Consider the following 20,418-nt stretch of genomic DNA (forward strand, 5'->3'; position numbering starts at 1 on the left):
TTTTTATTATATTTAAATGTTTGTAATAAAAGTAGTTACCACATGCTGAATTCCTAAAACAAGGTATCTCTCTACTAATATAGCAGCAAAACTGTTGCATTGTTAAAATGCAATGTAGTCCTTCCCTAGAAGATTATTACCAGCTCTGGAGTAACAGGAAGAATTTCATATGGAGTTGAAAAAAAAATGGAAATACCATTTTAATATAGAACCAAATTATGTTGAAGTTTCTTTAGTACATTATTATATCTACTTTGCAAAATACATTTTTTAGCTAGATGAACCAAATTATATGGTTGAGAAGGACCTTTGCAGGTCATTTAGTCCTTTTATTCTCTCATACAGGACTAGCTTTGTTTAAACTTTATCTAAAGTTTTAGGTAAAGATAAAATTAGCTTTCTCTAATGCTTGATCAAGCACTGGAACAGATTGCCCAGAGAGGTCATGGAGTCTCCACCCTTGGAGATATTCAAATGCCAGTGAAAGCCAGTGGATGAAACAAGCTCCAGTTTCATGGGCTTTTCACTAGAGACACCTGCCCCATGGGAGAATATCTCAGTACTTCAGAATGGACTTTGTGGAGGTCATTAAAATTTCCTAAGTTTACTTTATAGTCTACAGCTTCCTCACAAGGGGAGGAGGAGGGGCAGGTGCTAATCTCTTCTCTCTGGTGACCACGGACAGAACCTGAGGGAATGGCAAGAAGATGTGCCAGGGGAGGTTTAGATTGGACATTAGGAGAAGGTTCTTCACCCAGAGGATAGTGGAGCACTGGAACAGGCTCCCCAGGGAGGTAGTCATGGCCCCAAGCCTGTCAATATTCAAGAAGAGACTAGACGATGCCCTCAGACACATGATGTGAACTGTGGGGTTGTCATATGCAGGGACAGGAGTTGGACTCGATGATCCTTGTGAGCCTCTTCCAACTCAGGACATTATATGGAAATTTTTCTGTGGAAATTTAGTCTAATATGTTAGTTTGACAGAAATCAGGATAATCTGTTTAACTATTTTAACAACATGTGAATGAGATACCAACTGTTTGAAAATGTCATTAAAAAGCATTTCAGAATATGCTTTTGAAACGATTCAAATATAGCCATTAATTACAAACAGAAGATAGTCCATGTCTCACTCATCTAAACAACTTCTCTGTTGAGAACAAATTCAAAGACAGTAACACGAGGTGCTGTCTAACGCTTCGAATGAGCAGACTCTTACTGTTTTAAGTAGGTTTACCAGGTCTGCCTTCTCCATCTCTCCTCAGCACAAAAACTATGTCTGACCTTGTGCTTCCCACTGCTTTTCAAAGCTGAGCAAAGAGCTACTTCAGAAGAGACTGATGACAGAGCTCCTGAGAACCGTGCAGCACAGGTTGCCTTGCAGGAGGATGCAGCCTCTTCCTCTGTGATTCTTCACATGCGAAAAAGTTTGGATATAAAGGCTGCAGTGCCAATGCTCACTAATTATTTCAAAGATGTTTCTTAATCCTTTTATGAAAAGTGAAATTTGTAGGATTCTGATCACTGTTAGAAATAACTGCTTGAAATAGTATGGCCTATGCTGTTCAAGAGGTTAAATACTTTTTCTTCTTAGGACCCATGTATTCATTGAATTTTCCCTGTGCTTAGCAGAATGATTGCAAAGCATGCCATGCAGTTATTTCAGGGAATTTGCAGGATTTGGTGGCATTCTATATAAGTGTGTATCTCTAAACATCCAATTTAGCTTTTATAACTTTGGGTGCACTGTAAATAATCATTAGATCTCACTGTGCTCTTGAAGTAAATACTAAAGAAACATGCTATGATGAGAAATTACATTTATCCTCATCTCATATAGGAAAGGTGTGAATACCTACAGGAATGCATCACCTACTTTACTGTTTTTTTAAAAAAGGTGATGGAATGAAGTAATGGACCATGGACCTTTATAAAGAAGAGTGTTGCAGTATTTTTCTAAGACTTCTTCCACTCCAGAGAATCTTTGTCCTTCCCCTTCACAGTAATATAGCTGCAGTTCCTCATGAAAACATTAGGTTTGTGAGTGTTTTGAAGTTACTCCATCTACATAATGTGATTTTATCTACACACACACTTGTACAGTACACACAGGGACTGTATCTGTAATTCTGGTCTTCTGTATTTCAAGGAACTTTTGGAACTAAAAAAAAAAAACCAAACTAAAGGGTGTTTCAAAAAGATGGACCCAATTTCAAAGATACAGTGATTTCAAATTGGGTCCATCATTTTAAAACACCCTGTAGTTGTTCCAAAAGATCCATAATTTGTTCCATTAAAAAATTCCCAAGAGAAATCTAAGAATTTTGTCTTTATTCATCTTCAGCAAGTCATTAAGAGAGCTTCTTTATTTACCCTCAATAAGTGACTAAGATCGTTAACAATATCCAAAGATTCCTGTGTACAGCAGGGAACATTTCATTGCAGGGAGGTTGGACTAGATGACTTTGAAAGGTCCCTTCCAACCCAAACTATTCTATGATTCTATGATTTGCATGATGAGATTAGTACCATGTACCATGGGCTCTGAAGAAAGATAGACATCCAAGAGCATAAAGCCAAATGTATGCAATTGTGTTATGCAGCTGTTCTGCAACAGACATCTTCCATACAATAGTATGTCTGCCATATGGATTTAGTGTCTAAATTAAGCTATACAAAAAGACACATCTTGTCATCAAGTTGCTCTTATGGTAAAGAAGATGTCAAGATTTTATGAAAGCAAAGTAAGTTGAAATAGATATTAAAAACAGACCATGCAATACTGAGAAGAAAGCTTGCGCTGAGAGAGAATGATTTAAAGATACTGTAGAACTAAGATAAAAAGGTATCCTGTAGAGCAAATTTGAAGAAAGGAAAAACTTTAAGTCACGGTTTTGTTATCTTCAGCTGTCCTGAGGATGAGACATCAAAATTATGCAAATCATTAATAACCAGCACAAAAAATTACACTCAGGTATGGGCATTTACAGTATTAAAAGAATGTAATTACTGTGTGATGGCAACTATTTAATTTTTTAAACTGCATTTCAAGACAATTAATTAAACTACACTATAGTTCAGGAAAGGCAGCAGGCTGGCATACAGAAGGTTTACAGAAACAAATTCTTTACTGGCATCAGTGAGCATGGCTTCTTTGCAGTTGTGTTAAACTACATTAAATACCAGAAAAAAAACCTAAACACATTTAAAAGGAACTTCTCAAGCAATAAATTTTCTATTCTTTTATAAATTCATATGCTTTCTTTGTTGCTGAAAAAAAGGTCCAGAAGGTAGAAGGGAAACACATCATTATGGATACACACACCCAGACATGACCCCATGTGCATCTGTGTGGAGGAGCTATCCTTAAAAGGAAGAGATTGTTGAAGCATCCAGAACTATTTAGTCGGTGGCATCTCTTGTGATGCAAGCAACTACAGATAGACCATATCTAAGTAATGCCTTTGAGATATGGAGGCAGTCCTGAAGGACAAAGGAGTCCAGAAAGGCTGATCTCTCTTCAAGAAGGAAATCTCAGAGGCACAGGAGAAGGCTGTCCCCATGTGCCGAAAGACGAGCTGGCAGAAAAGGCAGACCTAGCTGAATAGATTCCTGCAACTGCAGCAAAGAAAAGAATAATTTATAACCTTTGGAAGAAGGGGAAGGCTACTCAAGAGGAATACAAGAATTCTGTGATGTTATGGAGGGAGAAACTTAGAAGGGCCAAAACCCAACTGGAGCTGTGCCTGACCACCTCTGTGAAAGGCAGCAAAAAATGTTTCTATAAATATATTAGCAACAAGAGGAGGGCTAAGGAGAATCTCCATCCCCTGATGGATGCAGCGGGAAACATAGTGACAGAAGATGAGGGAAAGGCTGAGGTACTAAATGCTGCCTTTGCCTCAGTATTTAATAGTCAGAACAGTTGTGCTTCAGGTACCCAGCCTCCTGAGCCAGAAGACAGGGATGGGGAGCAGAATGAAGCCCCAATAATCCAAGGGGAAATGGTTAGTGACTTGATACACCACTTGGACACCCACAAGTCTATGGGCCCAGATGGGATACACCCAAGGGTGCTGAGGGAGCTGGCAGAGGTGATCACTAAGCCACTTTCCATTATCTATCAACAATCTTGGCTAATTGGGGAGATCCCAGTTTACTGGAAGTTGGCTAACGTGACACCCATCTACAAGAAGGGCCAGGAGGAGGATCCAGCGAACTATAGACCTGTCAGTCTAACCTCGGTGCAGGGGAAGGTCACGGAGCAGATGATCTTGAGTAACATCACGCAGCACTTACAAGAGAACCATACGATCAGGCCCAGTCAACATGGGTTTATGAAAGGCAGATCCTGTTTGACCAACCTGATCTCCTTCTATGACAAGGTGACTCACCTAATAGATGAGGGAAAGGCTGTGGATGTTGTGTACTTAGACTTCAGTAAGGCCTTTGACAATGTATCCCACAGCATTGTCCTGGAGAAGCTGGCAGTTCATGGCCTGGATGGGTGTACTCTTTGGTGGATAAAGAACTGGCTAGACAGCCTGGCCCAAAGAGTTGTGGTGAATGAGGACAAATCCAGTGCTGTTCCCCAGGGCTCAGTATTGGGGCCGGTTCTGTTTAATCTCTTTATCAGTGATATGGATGAGGGGACTGAGTGCACCTTTAGTAAGTTTGCAGATGACACCAAATTGAATGGGAGTGTTAATCTGCTGGAGGGTAACATGGCCATACAGAGGGATCTGGACTGGCTGGATCGTTGGGCTGAGGTCAGTTGTATGAGGTTTAATAAGGCCAAGTGCCAGGTCCTGCACTTGAGTCACAACAATCCCATGCAATGCTACAGGCTCGGGGAAAAGTGGCTTATGAGCTGCCTGGCAGAAAAGGATCTGGAGGTGCTGATTGACAGCTGGCTGAATATGAGCCATCAGTGGGCCCAGGTGGCCAAAATGCCAACAGCATCCTGGCTTGTATCAGGAATAGAATGGTCAGCAGGACTAGAGAAGTGATTGTGCCACTGTACTCAGCACTGGTGAGGCCCCACACTGAATACTGTGTTCAGTTTTGGGACCCTCGCTATAGGAAAGACCTTGAGGTACTAGAGTTCAGAAAAAGGTGACAAAGCTGGTGAGGGGTCTGGAGCACAACTCTTATGAGGAGTGGCTCAGGGAACTGGGGCTGTTTAGCCTGAAGAAAAGGAGGCTGACGGGAGACCATATTGCTGTCTACAACTACATGAAAGGAGGTTGCAGCATGGAGGGGGTTGGTTTCTTCTCCCAAGTAGCAAGTGATGGGATGAGAGGAAGTGGCCTCAGGTTGCACCAGGGAAGGTTTAGTTTGGACATTAGGAAAAAATTCTTCATGGAAAGGGTTGTCAGGGATCGGAACAGGCTGCCCAGGGCAGTGGTGGAGTCACCATCCCTGGAGGTGTTTAAAAGGTTTATAGATGAGATTCTTAGGGACATGTTTGGACTCTGTGATCTTAAGGGTCTGTTCCAACCAAAATGATTGTATGATTTTGTCATAAAGCTCCATATAAGGTAAATTAATTACATTAAAAGACAGTTTCAGCCACCTTTCTCTTGATTAGTAGAAATTTTTCTCATTGCAAACCTTACTAGGTAGTGAAGCAGCACCGACTCACCTGTTCTTGCAGAAACTTTTTCTTTTATGTTAAGTAGATGCTCTTTTTTTTGGAATGCTGTCAGAGACAAGCCACACTCATCTCAACTTTTTTTTCTTTGCCTCCCTGGTTGGATCCCTCTTGTAAGGACAATTCTCCCTTTGCCTGGTCATTCAGTTTGGGAAAGGCTGTGAAGAACCTGGGACATGAGGTCTGATTTCAGACCACAAAATAAACTCCCATCTGCATCTTTGCACTTTGGCTTATTATGTTAGGTAGGGCCTAATCAGTAGTAAATGTTGATAAACTTTCACTTTGACAAGTACATATGATTTAAAGAAAGACACTTCTAAATTAGAGGTTTGTAACTGAAGGCCATAGCTTCTTGTTCATGGCTGCATTTCGTTTATCCTGGTCAGCTGGAAAAGATTTCAGCCATTTAAAAAGCAGTAGCTGTTAACCTGGCATCTCATAAGGGAACATTTGTATATTTGTGATTGCTTGTGAAAATTTTTGTCTCTGCCTGAAAGCACCTGTCCTCTCTCTTTGTATGAGATTCTTTCCCCTTATAAATCTAAAATCAAAGTCGGTTTTCAAGACTGTACTATCTCAGATAGAGATCTATGAACTGCGTCAAATATTTGTTATTGGACAGATTTAACTGGACACTTGTGTTTTTAATGGTTGTAACAGAGCATGTACCTGGTGCTGTGAAATGTTTAAAACAGAATAAATAAATAAGCTTATCTAGCAAATAAGAAAAGAGCATGGGAAGGAATTCCTGAGTCGTCACAGGCAACCCTATAATGTAATGACTTTTGTAACTGTTGTGGATGAGTGATTTAGGGTCCTGCTTGCTGCAAAACAGCGTTTAGATCATTTAAAGAAAAGCGCGACTTAACAGAGTGCGATGGCAAGGTTCACTCCATTACTACATGGAGGAAATATGCCAAGGAGAATCGGGTGAGAGTTGTTTTAGAATGATTTATATGGGGACAAGAGATGCGAAAGGGTACAGGGACTCAACGGGGACTCCTGTTAAGTCATGAGGTTCAAAATGGACCCCCTTGTTTTTTAAATTCCTTCTCAAAGAGAAGTCTAGGTGCGGCTGGATCCAAACTTAGCCCCAGACTTGATCAACAGTTCATGTCTAAGAGACATAGAGGGTAAGGGAAAACAGGTAAGGGATTATATGTATTTATGGCCAAAGGATTATATGTACACACCCAATTCTTTCTATCACTTGGCTAGGATTTCAAAGTTTCATCATGCTGCATCTCAAACTCCTTACCTCCTGTGGCAGAATGCAAACTCCCCCTCTCTCCCCCTCCCTCATTCGATATGGAAGGAGTAGACACATCTCCCTCTCTCTCTGCTATTTGAGGCGAACAGCTTCTTTTGTTTGGCCCCAGACCACCCTGGCCAGGGCCATTAGGAGAAGGGAGTGCTGAGGCATCAGGGAGCCGCTGGGCACCCGTGGCCAGTGTGGGAGATGTTTGGAGCCTTCAGGGGCACCCCACAGCCAGTGTGGGGGTGCAGAGAAGCTTCTGGAATGCCTACAGTCAGATCTGATCAGGCTATAAAAAAACGGGACTCTCGTCGAGACGTGCGGACTTGCGCACGATCTCTTGGAGTTACGAGCTTAGCCACTGCCACCAGGAGCCACAGCCCACCCCCCCCCCCCCCCGGGACAGAGACTCCGCTTGTCTTGCTGCCACGTGTGTAAGTAAAATTAACCCTTGCAGGATTGCGAGTGTATCTACTTTTCGTGCACATTTGTACATGTATTTATACTTTACGTGCACATTTGCACGCGTACTTTCCTTGCTCAATACAAGCACGTGTATAAATTAATCCTCGCAAAATTGCAAGTGTATTTTCCTCCCATGCTTCCACATAAGCACGTGTAATATTCCGTGCACATTTGCGTGTTTATTTCTCCTTGCAGGATTGCGAGTGTACTGTAAATTTACCCTCACAGAATCACGAGTGTACACTTCCTGTACTCAATACGAGTACGTGTATCCCTTTAAAAAAATCCCACACCATGTTCAGGCAAGTGTGTACTCTTCCTGGACTCAGGGGCGACTCCGGCATTGTTTTTGGTGAAGCCATGTGTATGGACACTGTGGACCTCCTGTTGTATTAGTTGCTGCCCCTTAATAATTTTCCTCAACTGATATCCAAACCTGTATTTAAGTCACTTTTGAAGTGCTAAAACCCTGTTTCTCACCGGTTTAATAAAAGTTGTTTTGGACCCTGATGTCCCTTAAACTAACCTCAGGGTGCCTCTGTGACACCTCCCCTCTAGGGGTGTGGTGTCAAGTGATAGGACAAGAGGAAATGGCCTCAAGTTGCACCAGTAGCTCCAGGTAGGGTATATCTTTCATGACCAATCTTATTCTTTTTTAGTATTTATTCACCAGCAGCACGAGAGGGTGCAACGTTCAGAATGCAAAATTCCCAGTTCCCAGTTATACAGGAATGAAAGGAAGGAAGAGTTGTGTAACTGGCTGGTCCTTGGGCATACTGAACCACAACAGTGCCACTGGACTAGGTCACTGCTACATCAGACACTTCAAAGAGCGCCTTCTTCTACAGCCTCTTTTCTCACATTATGGAGGATGGTTCATTCCAGTGGCCCATGAAAAAACGAGTATCAGAAGAACTTCATGACCTTGTAGCATTAACACCTGTGTATCTGAATACCCTCGTCATGGCTTGATAGGAGACAAAGGACTGAGGTGACCCTAAGCTTTTAAAAGAGTGCCAGAGGACCAGGAAAGCACTCTAATGCGCTTCCTCTAGCTTATCCAGTTATGACTACTCTAGCACAATAGTGTTCAGTGAAATAAAAACCTCCTTTATGTTTCTGCAATTATTATACAAGCCTGCTTTCCATCTCCCTTGCCTGCAATACTTTTTTTTTTTTTTCAAATTTACAGTAAAATCTAGTTAATATTCATTACAATTTTGCATCTTAAAAGGATATTAGGATGAAACATGTCTGAAATAATTCAATAGTTTTATAACATTTTTTTAAGGAACATTTAACGAAGAACTGTTGTTTTTACATAACTGAGGACCTGGCACCTGACCCCAGCAGGGGGGAAGGACCGAGAGACATCGGACTATGAATTCTTAATGTAATACACAGTCTTTTCCCAGAATATGTACTGACACCTGTATACATACCGATACCTGTATTTACAAGCTAATTTAGGGGGGAAGGACTGAGAGACATCGGACTATGAATTCTTAATGTAATACACAGTCTCTTCCCAGAATATGTACTGGCACCTGTATACATACCGATACCTGTATTTACAAGCTAATTTAGGGGGAAGTGTAGCCAAAGTACCAGAAATCCATATCTTAAATAAATTGATAAGGGGAAGGGTATTGTGTGTGTTGGGATAGTCTGTAAATCCTGAAGTACCCAACCAATGGGGAACAGGGGAGGGAAATTGTGGCCGGGATTTTGGGGATATATAAGCAGGGGCTTTTTGCCTGATTAAGTGGGCCTACCTTTAGGTAGAACACCCGGTCTTGCAAAATCGTCATTAAAATATGCTTTGCCAAGAGAACCTGCCTGGGCCTATTATATTTGCAAAATAATTGTTTCTTACAATTTCTATTTAAGGCATTAGAAAATGCATTGCTTATCCCAACAAGCACGCCACTTACCCTCAGCATAGGGCCATTCTGGAACACATGGGGTTCGTCACAAACTACACAGTATTCATTCAATACTGGTATCCGCTGCTCAGCAAATTCAATAGTCTGAGAACAATGAAAATGAGAAAAAACAACATCTGCTTAAAAATAATTAACAGTCAGCTCATACTCCACAGTGTTTCAGAAATGGGCAAGATATTACATCCTACCTGCACAAGAAAGCCACGGTCTCGTACCAGAATGCATTTTGCACCATAGTTTTGCTGGAAGAAAAAAGTTCAAGCAACTTCAGTGTTGGTAGACTAATTATAAGGAAATGGTAAAACATTTGTATTTTTTGCATGGAAATATGTTAAACAATATTTGCATCTAAAAGGATCTCTCATTTGCATAAACCAACCATTACAAATAATCAATCATTTTACTGTTTGCTAAGTGTGAGGTAGATTTTTAGCATTTCTTTTTAGTTCATAAATCTGATGAGTTTTTGTACCTCAGCATCCCAAAACCTTTAATCTCAAATGGAAATACCAGTGCCTTCACTCCATGCTAATAAACTGGCATTTGGTAACTTCCTTTAAATTTTAACTGTGTATTGTCTGCCCAAATATGGGATATTTACTTAGGCTTGAATGACTAATATAACTCTCAGAATAGCTGAAAATCTTTTATATATTTACTAAGATTGCACTTCTGTGAGCACCACACTGACAGACCTTTGTGCTCAGATCCCACTCAGATTCTTTCTGCCTTTTTATTTCAGCATACAACAAATAAATAATAATAAATTATAAGGAACTTGAGTTCTAGGAGTCACTAAGATACAAAAATCCCTCTGAGCTGATATATATCTCAATCAACCCTTGTTTTGAATAAGACTCAGATCAGCTCTACAGCTTTTGGGGGTTTTGTTTTAGTTTGTACTCTTATTTCCTTTTGTTGCGTATTGATAAGGATCATGGCTGAAAACATTGTGGTGAAACTAGTTCAGCCAGGAGATTACACATTTCAGTGCAGGGAGAACTGCGATCTACATATCAACGATGAGCTAATGAGCCACAGATCAGGCTGGCTGACCAATACGGGAGGTGGAGGATGTGCTGGAGGGCATATAGCCCCATCTTCTGATATGCCCAGCTCGGCAAACAAAGGGGAAAAACTGACACCTTTTGACATGGCCCGGGACTTGTCGAGACTTGCTGATCTTTTGCAATCACCCCTTGCCCTTGGATTTTCTGCATGACACAAAGGGGCAAAGCAAAGACCCTTCAACGTGGCCCAGGACTTGTCCAGACTTGTCCATCTTTCGCAATCACTTCTTCCCCCCCCCCCCCCCCCCCCCCAGACTTTCCTCTACTCTGGGAACTATAAAAAGCTCACCTAAAACAGCACCAGTTAGGGAATACCAGCCTACCAGTCTCACAGAAGGGAATACCAGCTTGGCCTCACCAAGGGAATACCAGCTCAGCCTCACCCAAGGGAATCCAGCACCCGAGGACACTCAACTTACCAGCCTCACTGAAGGGAATACACCCTCAGGACTCTGAACCAGACATCAGAGGACGCTGTGCTCCTGAACTGCAAACTCCAGCATCTTCGCCGTGGAACACCAAGGCCATACATCATCGTACAAGTCCTGTCATCCACACTGTGGGGCCGTAAAAGACTGGACCCCTCACTCTTTTCTTTCTTCTTTTCTCTCTGCTCTTTCCTTCTCTCCTTTTTTCTATACCCCCATTTCTTTGTCTCTTCTCCTGTATATATATTACTCCCTTTCTTTCTCTCTTATACCTTAGTTTTCCTTCCCTCTCTACCACTCTCTTTCTCTCCCTTTTTGAACATATAAGGATAACACCATCTTTAAGCTCTGCTGTTGATTTCTGGTTAAATTTCATATTATAGCTACCGATAGTTGCCAATACATCGCTCGTAGTAGGACTTTCGCTGTTAATGTGTTTATAAGTTCTGTTATACTTTTGCCAAGTCACCATTCGTTGTAACCAATATTCCAACATGTACTTTTAGTAAAACTCACAATTGAATTGGACCCCGGGGGTGGTTGTCTGTCATTCACTTCACATAACCACACAGAATTAACCCAGAGTTAACTCACACCTGGTCTCATCTGTTGAGTCAGGGCGCGTGTCGTGTTTAGAGTTAACTCATCCCTCATCCCATCTGTTGGGATGGGACACCTTTCATTCTTCTAAGTGCTTATTTGGGAAACTTTTCACTTTTTTCTCCTGGGAAATAATCCTCTGAATTGTATTCATATGAGAGATTCAAATATTTAAGCTGAGAACTGTAGAGAAGTTAGGGTCCCGATTCATTGCTTCTACATTCCACTGGCTTCAAATCACAGTTAGGCACCCAGGTTACCCATATATCTGGTGTCTGCATGTAAAATGTGAAATAGGCTCTTGATGCCATTCTGCTAACATCAAACTGCACCTGACCATGTATGTGATGATTTTCCCCCAAAGTAAATGCATTATAGCAGTAAATTACTGGTATTTTTTATAGGCTGTCAAGTAGGGTTTGCATTTTTTCCATATCAGCTGATAACATCAGTAATGAAACTAGTCAACTTTTCATTCTCCTATCAAAATCAATGAGACTTTTTATATTAACTTCAGGAGAGAAAAGTCTGCTAAGTTAAGACATCTTTTTCTGATTGAGAAAAAAATGAATCTCTAAATGTGACAAGTAAAAAGTCTACTGGCTCACCTTAAATTAATTTTGCTGTGCACATTACAGAAACCAACCACACAGCATGTACATAAATGATTTTATGACAATAAATCACTGCTTTTAGATTTGGTGAGTATAGCTCACAGCTTATTAAACTAATTTGAGACATAACACACTCAGTGTAACTCCATTATTCAGAATACACTATTTTGAATACATGTATGGTATTTCATGCAAGAATCAGCTTTTGCATGCTGAGAACACCAAGGTACAGCCAGGCTAAGGGAATGGAGAGGAGTGTCTCCTAAGTGTCTCTCCCCAGGTCTAACACAGCAAACAGACCAGTGCCTTGAAAGAGCACAAACAGACCCACTCTTTCCTCTAAAGTATAAAAGTCATCTTTTAAGATAATTGTTTGACCTCTCTCTCTTAAATTTAGTAATACGTGCTACCCTTTGTTTTCCCAATTGATCATGTCTCTGGGGAAAGAAAGTGGGACAGTGTGGGTCTAATTCCTTCCCCGACCTCTGGCTGCCACCAATGTGATCAAACATTAAACCTTTCACAAAGCACAAATGCACAAGAGGTGAACTGAATCATGACTGCATTCCTTCCAGTATGATAATCACATCTGAAAAGACCAGAAGGAAAGGTGACTTGGCACCCAAACCAGCCAGCGGATGGTTGCTTCCCCCACAAAGCAAACAGGGAAATGAGAAAAAACCTTTGTGAGCAAGCCAGTTTTGCAGCACAGAAACTCATACTCTCCCTTCTTCCTGCAGCAAGAAAGGAGGCAGCGAAGTGGATGACTGAACTTTTCCCACAGCCAGCAGCTGTACACTGAGCTGTATTCAACATGAGATGTAAAATTTCTTTCTTGACCTAAGCAAATTCTGGTTTTAGAAATTAAATATATGTGCATACACAGTTGTTTAAATCCTCCTTAAAAAGCTGACTCCATTGCTCTTGTCTTCCAATATATTCAATATATCAAATATATTCACTAACATATGTCCTTTGCAGAATAAGCATAATAGTACATTTGGAAAATAATAGGAGGAAAATGAGCAGAATAAAAAAATTATTACGCACAGACATTTGTGAAAGTGATGATGAAGATGGTGTTAAGATACCAATAAGCCCTGAGGTAAGAGACAGACTCCCGCCCTCTGCTATGGTGGACTCCTTGAAAGGCTCCATTTTGGATGATTTAGGGGCATTGGAGTAAGTCTTGCTGAGTAACTTGTGATTCTTTAATCCATCCAATTCTTCCATTCTAAGATTACTGGAGTAGGACCTGCTTAAAAGTTTGTGGGGCTTAAAGGTACTGTTGTGCTCACATGGAGAATCCCCAGAACATGACTGACTTAATAGCTTATGTGGCTTTGAAGTGATGCACTCCTCCTGCTTGATGGCTGCAGAGCAAGAATGGTTCAACAGTTTATGCGATTTAATAGCTATTGCCTGTTCAGCCCTAGGGTCACTCAATAAGGAACGGCCGAAGGTTCTGTGAGATTTTGTGGCACACACATCCTCTGCCTTAGCTGTGCTAGAGTAAGTCCTTCTCAGTATCTTGTGAGTTTTGGAGATTCCATCCTGTTCTGACTTCAGTTTTGATTTCTTTTTACCACAGCCAGGTGGGGGATAACTTGGCGACCTTAAAAATAACGAAGGGGAAGACGCAGTTGAAAAATAATCAGTCTTGTGCAAATCAAACAAGTAAGTCCAAATTTTTAAGTGCCACCAGTCTTTATTTGACTAGTGATAAACACAGCCCAACATGAAAAAAATGAGTAACTGTATGTAGGACTAATTTTTCAACAAACTCATCCATTGAAAAGATGACTAACAACTTAAGAGAAGTTAGAGTTATATCCTTACATTTCTTTGTAAAGGTCCCTATGTCTCAAAACAAACCATTTATTCAGGAGATTATCTTTGAAATGAAACCCACATATCTCACACAAGATTATATCACATTTTTCTTATCAAAATCTGTCTTTCCAATATAATCATCATGGCACGATCCCATTAAAGTTATTGTCTTCTGGACACGGCATAACAAATTCTGTGTCCAGATCTAATGGAAGATATAATGAGCAGTGAAACTTGCAGGCAGTAAAGCAAATTTAATTCAGCTGAAATTAACATTTTTTTAAAAAACATCACAATAAACTGGGTGCTTTGTGAAAGACATTTTGATGCCCTTTTGTCCTGTTTTAGACAAATTCTAGCCCTGTAACACTAGAAAAGAGAATGTGAGGGAAACAATATTCACATGATCTATCACATTTCTATAAAGTCATGTTCACCTGTCCTTGCAAAGCAAGAACCAGTATCAGGTATCACAGAATCATTTTTCTACAGTTTACAACCCTAATCTTTGGAGTATTTTTGGGACTTTGATCAAACAGAAAAGAAGTGAAACCCCAAGGAGAGAGGCTGACAGGTTTCACCACCCTGTTAACAAGTGGTGACGGTAGAAAATGCACATGGAGGTTGCTGACTCACTGTTGCAGTTGGCTCATTACCACGCTTGGGCAGACAGGAGGCAGGAATGATGCTCTAGGGAGAGAGAGAGAGTCCTTGTGTTTGGGCTGAGCAGTCTTTGGACAGACACTACAGCAGCAGCCAAATCAAGAGGAGAAAGATCAGGCTGGCTTTTGTATGCCCTTTCTGAATAAAACCAAACCCCAAGTAATAGCCTGCGCTAGGCAATGGTGCATGGCATGGTAGGAAATGGATAAGCTTTCTACTTAAAACACCATCTTCTTCTTCTGCCTTTTAAAAGATAAATAATCTTTTGTTACCTTTGACATTCCTCTCTTCTTCAACGTGAGTGATCACTGTACTCCCTCTCTTTTTTATACAGGGAATTTAGAATGGCAAAATTCATTAAAAAGAAGGAATGTTCAAAGAAGCATTGAATTCAAATGTACAGAAGGGGTGATCTGTCAACCCTTCATAAGCAGGAAAACATGCTAGATAGTCATGAATAGTCTTGAAAGAGGTAAAATCAGAGCCTGTGGATTTTTAACAGGATATGGTGGTAACAGCTCATTTTCCTTGCTATTACCTGCACAGTGTAGAAAAGATGTGCAGAGGGGATTTCACCTTTTTGTCAGACACCTTCTTATTATGCATACAATTAGATTTCTCTTTGCTGTTCTTCCATTGTTGTGTAACAAATGTCTGCATGATTCTGCAAATTAAGAAAGAAAAAACAATTTTCTTATCCTAGCCAATACATACTCACTTTAATACTAGGGTCTTGGTTCACCACGTAGGTGACATGATGTAATGTCCTCAGAAAGTTTATCTGTCACATATGTGGACTGATGATTAGGTGTTTCAGCTCCTTAAAAATGCCTTTTTTTTTTCCCACATAAAACTAATTCACATTGAACTCTTATTGAGAATACAGTCTGTGTAAACAACCACTGCAAGACTAACATAATTATGCCTCTCATGGAGGCATGTCTAGGGACGAACTGATTCAAAGGCATTCTATCCAACTATAGGCACCTGTCTCTCCAGCAACTACAGAGGTAGACTACAGCATCCACACTGCTCAAGTAGGAACATATTCTCCTACAGCACAAACATGAAGGTAGGGATGTCAAATATTACACTACCTAAAGGGATTTACAGAGAAGACAGAGCCAGACACTTCTCAGAGATGCACAGTAAAATGCAGTGGTCACAAGTTGTAGCAAGTGAAGCTAACAAAACATAAAGGCTATAAAGAAAAGACATCCACAGAAGAAAGTTTAAGTACAACAAGTTGCCCACAAAGGCTGGAGATTTTCACAGCTCAGTTGCCTGAGGCCCTGAAGTGAACTAAATCAGCATTACTTGGAGCAGGAGGTTGCACTAGGTGACCTCCAGTAGTCCCTTCTAAGCCAAAATACTCTGTGACTCTAATCTAGCAGTGGGGGGGGTGTAATGAGTGAAAAAGTCAAAGTGGAAGTTCATGTGGACTATATAAAAAATGTACAGACATTTCAAAGATAAATATCCTGTTGTTCACAGCCATGAGGAGCCACAGAGTTCATGGATATTCTGACTTCTGCTCAACTGTGAATTATGCAGATATGTACCTGTAAATGTCTTATGGGAAACTTGAGTAATTATCCAGTGTATGAACCAGAGACACTGTAAGTAATGAAATGTTTTCAGAGACTTTTCATGCCTGGGGAGCCTTTTTTTTTTCTTCAAAATCATGTACCATAGAGATTATAATAAAATCGCTTCATTTGTATTATTATGAAAAAGTTGCACTGAGTTTCTTTAAACACCAAGCAGCAAAAGATATTAAAGTCTATATGGGAAAAGATGACTCAGCAAAATGTTATTAAAGTTCCTGGGATGCATAGAGGACTGACACCTCATACAAAAGTAAGATGTGCCAACCAAGAATGAATCACAGAATCACAGAATGGTTGAGGTTGGAAGGGACCTCAGGAGATCATCTAGTCCAAGCCATCCGCTTAAGCAGGCTCACCTAGAGTAGATCGCACAGGAATGCATCCAGGCAGGTTTTGAATGTCTCCAGAGAAGGAGACTCCACAACCTCTCTGAGTAGCCTGCTCCAGTGCTCTATTACCCTCAAGATAAAGAAGTTTTTCCTCATATTCAGATGGAATCTCCTATGCTTCAGCCTGTGCCCGTTGCCCCTCATCCTTTTGTTGGGAACCACTGAAAAGAGTCTGGTCCCATCCTCTTGACATCCACCCTTGAGATATTTATAAGCACTGATAAGATGCCCTCTCAGCCTTTTCTTCTCCAGGCTGAACAGACCCAGCTGTCTCAGTCTCTCCTCATAAGAAAGATGCTCCAGACCCCTAATCATCTTTGCAGCCCTCTGCTGGACTCCCTCTAGTAGTTCTTTGTCCTTCTTAAACTGGGGAGCCCAGAAATGGACACAGTAGTCCAGATGCGGCCTCTACCAGGGCAGAGTAGGGGGGAGGATAACCTCCGTTGACCTGCTGGTCACACTTTTCCTAATGCACCCCAGAATACCGTTGGCCTTTTTGGCCACAAGGGCACATTCCTGACTCATGGTCAACCTGTTGTCAACCAGAACTCCCAGGTCTTTTTTCTGCACTCCTGCTTTCTAGCAGGTCAACCCCTAACCTGTACTGGTGCATGGGGTTATTCCTCCTCAGGTTCAGGACCCTACACTTGCCCTTGTTGAACTTCATTAGGTTCTTCTCTGCCCAGTCCTCTAGCCTGTCCAGGTCTCACTGAACAGCAGCACAGCCTTCTGGTGTATCAACCCTTCTTCCCAGCTTGGTATCGTCAACAAACTTGCTGAGGGTGCACTGAGTCTCTTCATCCAGGTCACTGATGAACAGGTGGAACAGGACAGGACCTAATACTGACCCCTGGGGAACCCTACTAACTACAGGCCTCCAACCAAACTCTGAACCATTGATCACAACCCTCTTAGCTTTGCCATCCAGTTCTTGATCCATCTCACCATGTGTTCATCCAACCCACACTTCCTGAGGTTACCGATGAGGATGTTGTGAGAGACGGTATTAAAAGCCTTGCTGAAGTCAAGGTAGACAACATCCAATGCTCTTTCCTCGTCTACCCAGCCAGTCATACCATCATGGAAGGCTATTAGATTGGTCAAACATGATTTCCCTTGGTAAATCCATGCTGACTACTCCTGATAAGCTTCTTTTCCTCCACATGCTTGGAGATGACATCCAGAATGAGTTGTTCCATCACCTTTCCAGGGATGGAGGTGAGACTGACTGGCCTGTAGTTTCTTGGGTCATCTTTCTTGCCCTTTTTGAAGACTGGAGTGACGTTGGCTTTCCTCCAGTCCTCAGGCACCTCTCCTTTTCTCCATGACCTTTCAAAGATGATGGAGAACAGCTTAGCAATAACATCTGCCAGCTCTCTCAGCACTCGTGGGTGCATCCCATCAGGGCCCATGGATTTGTGGATGTCCAGTTTGCCTAAACAGTCTCTAACCTGATCCTCCTCAACCAAGGGAAAGTCTTTTTACCAGACTTTCTCTCCTACCTCTAGGGTCTGGGATTCCTGAGGGCCGGTCTTAGCAATAAAGACAGAAGCAAAGAAGGCATTCAGCCTTTTCTGTATCATCCGTCACCGGGGCACCCACCTCATGCAGCAGTGGTCCTACATTTTCCCTAACCTTCCTTTTGCTGCTGATGTATTTGAAGAAGCCCTTCTTATTGTCCTTGACATCCCTGGCCAGATTTAATTCCAAGTGGAGCTTGGCCTTCTTCACCACATCCCTGCATACTCTAACATCGTCCTTACATTCCTACCAGGTGCTCTGTCCCTTTTTCCACATTCCATAAACATCCTTCCTCCACCTGAGTTTTGACAGGAGCTCCTTACTCATCCATGCTGGCATCCTACTCCCTTTACTTGATTTTTTGCTCATAGGGATGCATCAGTCTTGAGCTTGGAGGAAGTGATGTTTGAATATTAGCCAGCTCTCTTAGACTCCCCTACCTTCTAGAACCCTATCCCATGGGATTCTTCCAAGCAGGACCTTGAAGAGGCCAAAGTTCACCCTCAGGAAGTCCATGGTTTTAGTCCTACTTATTGTCCTGCTTCCTCTACGCAGGATCCTGAACTCCACCATCTCATGGTAGCTGCAGCAGATGTCATGGTGATTGAAGTCTCCCATTGAAGTCTCTCAGGGCATGTGATTGTGAGGCTACTTCCAGGTGTCTGTAGAAGGCCTCATCAACTTCCTCTTGCTGATTAGGTAGCCTGTAGCAAACACCCACAACAGTGTCCCCTTTGTTAGCCTGTCCCTTAATTTTTACCTATAAGGACTCAACTCATTCGTCATCCTCCCTTAGGCAGCATTCAATACATTCAAGTTGCTCTCTCATATCAAGTGCAGCTCCTCCACCTCACCTTGCTGGCCTGTCTTTCCTGAAAAGTACATAGCCTTCCATGACAACATTCCAGTCATGTGAGCTGTCCCACCTTGTTTCTCTAATAGCAATGAGATCATGGCCCTGTGAATTCTTCCTGTTTATTCCCCATGCTACATGTGTTGGTGTATAGACACTTCAGAGAAGTACTCAAGCATGTGGGTTTCTCATGAGGGGTGCAGAAGGATCACAGAATCACAGAATGTTAGGGATTGGAAGGGACCTCGAAAGATCATCTAGTTCAATCCCCCTGTTGGAGCAGGAACACTTAGATGAGGCTACACAGGAAGGTGTTCAGGCAGATTTTGAATGTCTCCAGAGTAGGAGACTCCACAATCCCCCTGGGCAGACTGTTCCAGTGTTCTGTCACCCTCACTGAGAAGAAGTTTCTTCTCAAATTTAAGTGGAACCTCTTGTGTTCCAGTTTGAACCCATTACCCCTTGTCCTACCATTGTCTGTTGCCGAGAAGAGCCTGGCTCCATCCTTGTGACGCTCACCCTTTATATATTTGTAAACGTTAATAAGGTCACCCCTCAGTCTCCTCCAAGCTGAAGAGCCCCAGCTCCCTCAGCCTTTCCTCATAAGGGAGATGCTCCACCCCCTTAATCATCTTCGTTGCCCTACGCTGGACTCTCTCCAGCAGTTCCCTGTCCTTCTTGAACTGAGGGGCCCAGAACTGGACACAGTATTCAAGGTGTGGTCTCACCAGGGCAGAGTAGAGCAGGAGAATCTCTCTTGACTTACTAACCACCTCCCTTCTAATACACCCCAGGATGTCATTGGCCTTCCTGGCCACAAAGGCACAATGCTGGCTCATGGTCATCCTGCTGTCCACCAGGACCCCCAGGTCCCTTTCCTCTACACTGCTCTCTAATAGGTCATTCCCCAACTTATACTGGAACTTGGGGTTGTTCCTGTCCAGATGTAAGACTCTACACTTGCCCTAGTTATATTTCATTAAATTTTTCCCCAGCTCTCCAGCCTGTCCAGGTCTCGCTGGATGGCAGCACAGCCTTCTGGCGTGTCAGCCACTCCTCCCAGTTTGGTGTCATCAGCAAACTTGCTGATAATACACTCTGTTCCCTCATCCAAGTCATTGATTAATATATTGAATAATATTGGCCCCAGTACTGACCCTTGAGGCATTCCAATCAATACAGGCCTCCAACTGGACTCTGCCCCATTGACCAGGACTCTTTGGTTTCTTTCCTTCAGCCAGTTTGCAGTCCACCTCACTATCTGATCATCCAGACCGCACTTCCTCAGTTTAGCTGTGAGGATTCTGTGGGAGACTGTGTCCACTGCAGCCATGTGTACCTTTGAGATGGTTGGCCTTCTGGTTCTCATCTTGGGAGGCAGCTAAGGAATATTTGTCACTGCTCTGGTTGGCCTGGCTTATTCCCCTGTTGGACATGATCATGTGAGCATTGTCACTTTGGACCCCATCCCCCAAGCTCATCAGTTTAAAGCCCACTTCACCTCGCCCCTCT

General features: G+C 42.2%; 1 protein-coding gene across 1 annotated transcript in view; it reads right to left on the reverse strand.

The window, feature by feature from the left end:
• The window catches only part of LOC308051454 (protein mono-ADP-ribosyltransferase PARP8-like), a gene marked incomplete at its 3' end in the record, with an annotated part of 111,648 nt that overhangs the window by 52,973 nt on the left and 38,257 nt on the right, over window positions 1-20,418 (reverse strand). The window contains exons 6-9 of the mRNA XM_080361891.1: window positions 15,072-15,197; window positions 13,088-13,652; window positions 9,514-9,567; window positions 9,314-9,409 (exon numbers count right to left, since the gene is read on the reverse strand). Coding sequence (XP_080218017.1) covers window positions 9,314-9,409; window positions 9,514-9,567; window positions 13,088-13,652; window positions 15,072-15,193 — 837 coding nt within the window. The 5' untranslated portion in view covers window positions 15,194-15,197. The remainder of the gene's footprint in view (window positions 1-9,313; window positions 9,410-9,513; window positions 9,568-13,087; window positions 13,653-15,071; window positions 15,198-20,418) is intronic.

Source organism: Nesoenas mayeri (genome assembly GCF_963082525.1).
Source record: "Nesoenas mayeri genome assembly, chromosome: W".
NCBI lineage: Eukaryota > Metazoa > Chordata > Aves > Columbiformes > Columbidae > Nesoenas > Nesoenas mayeri.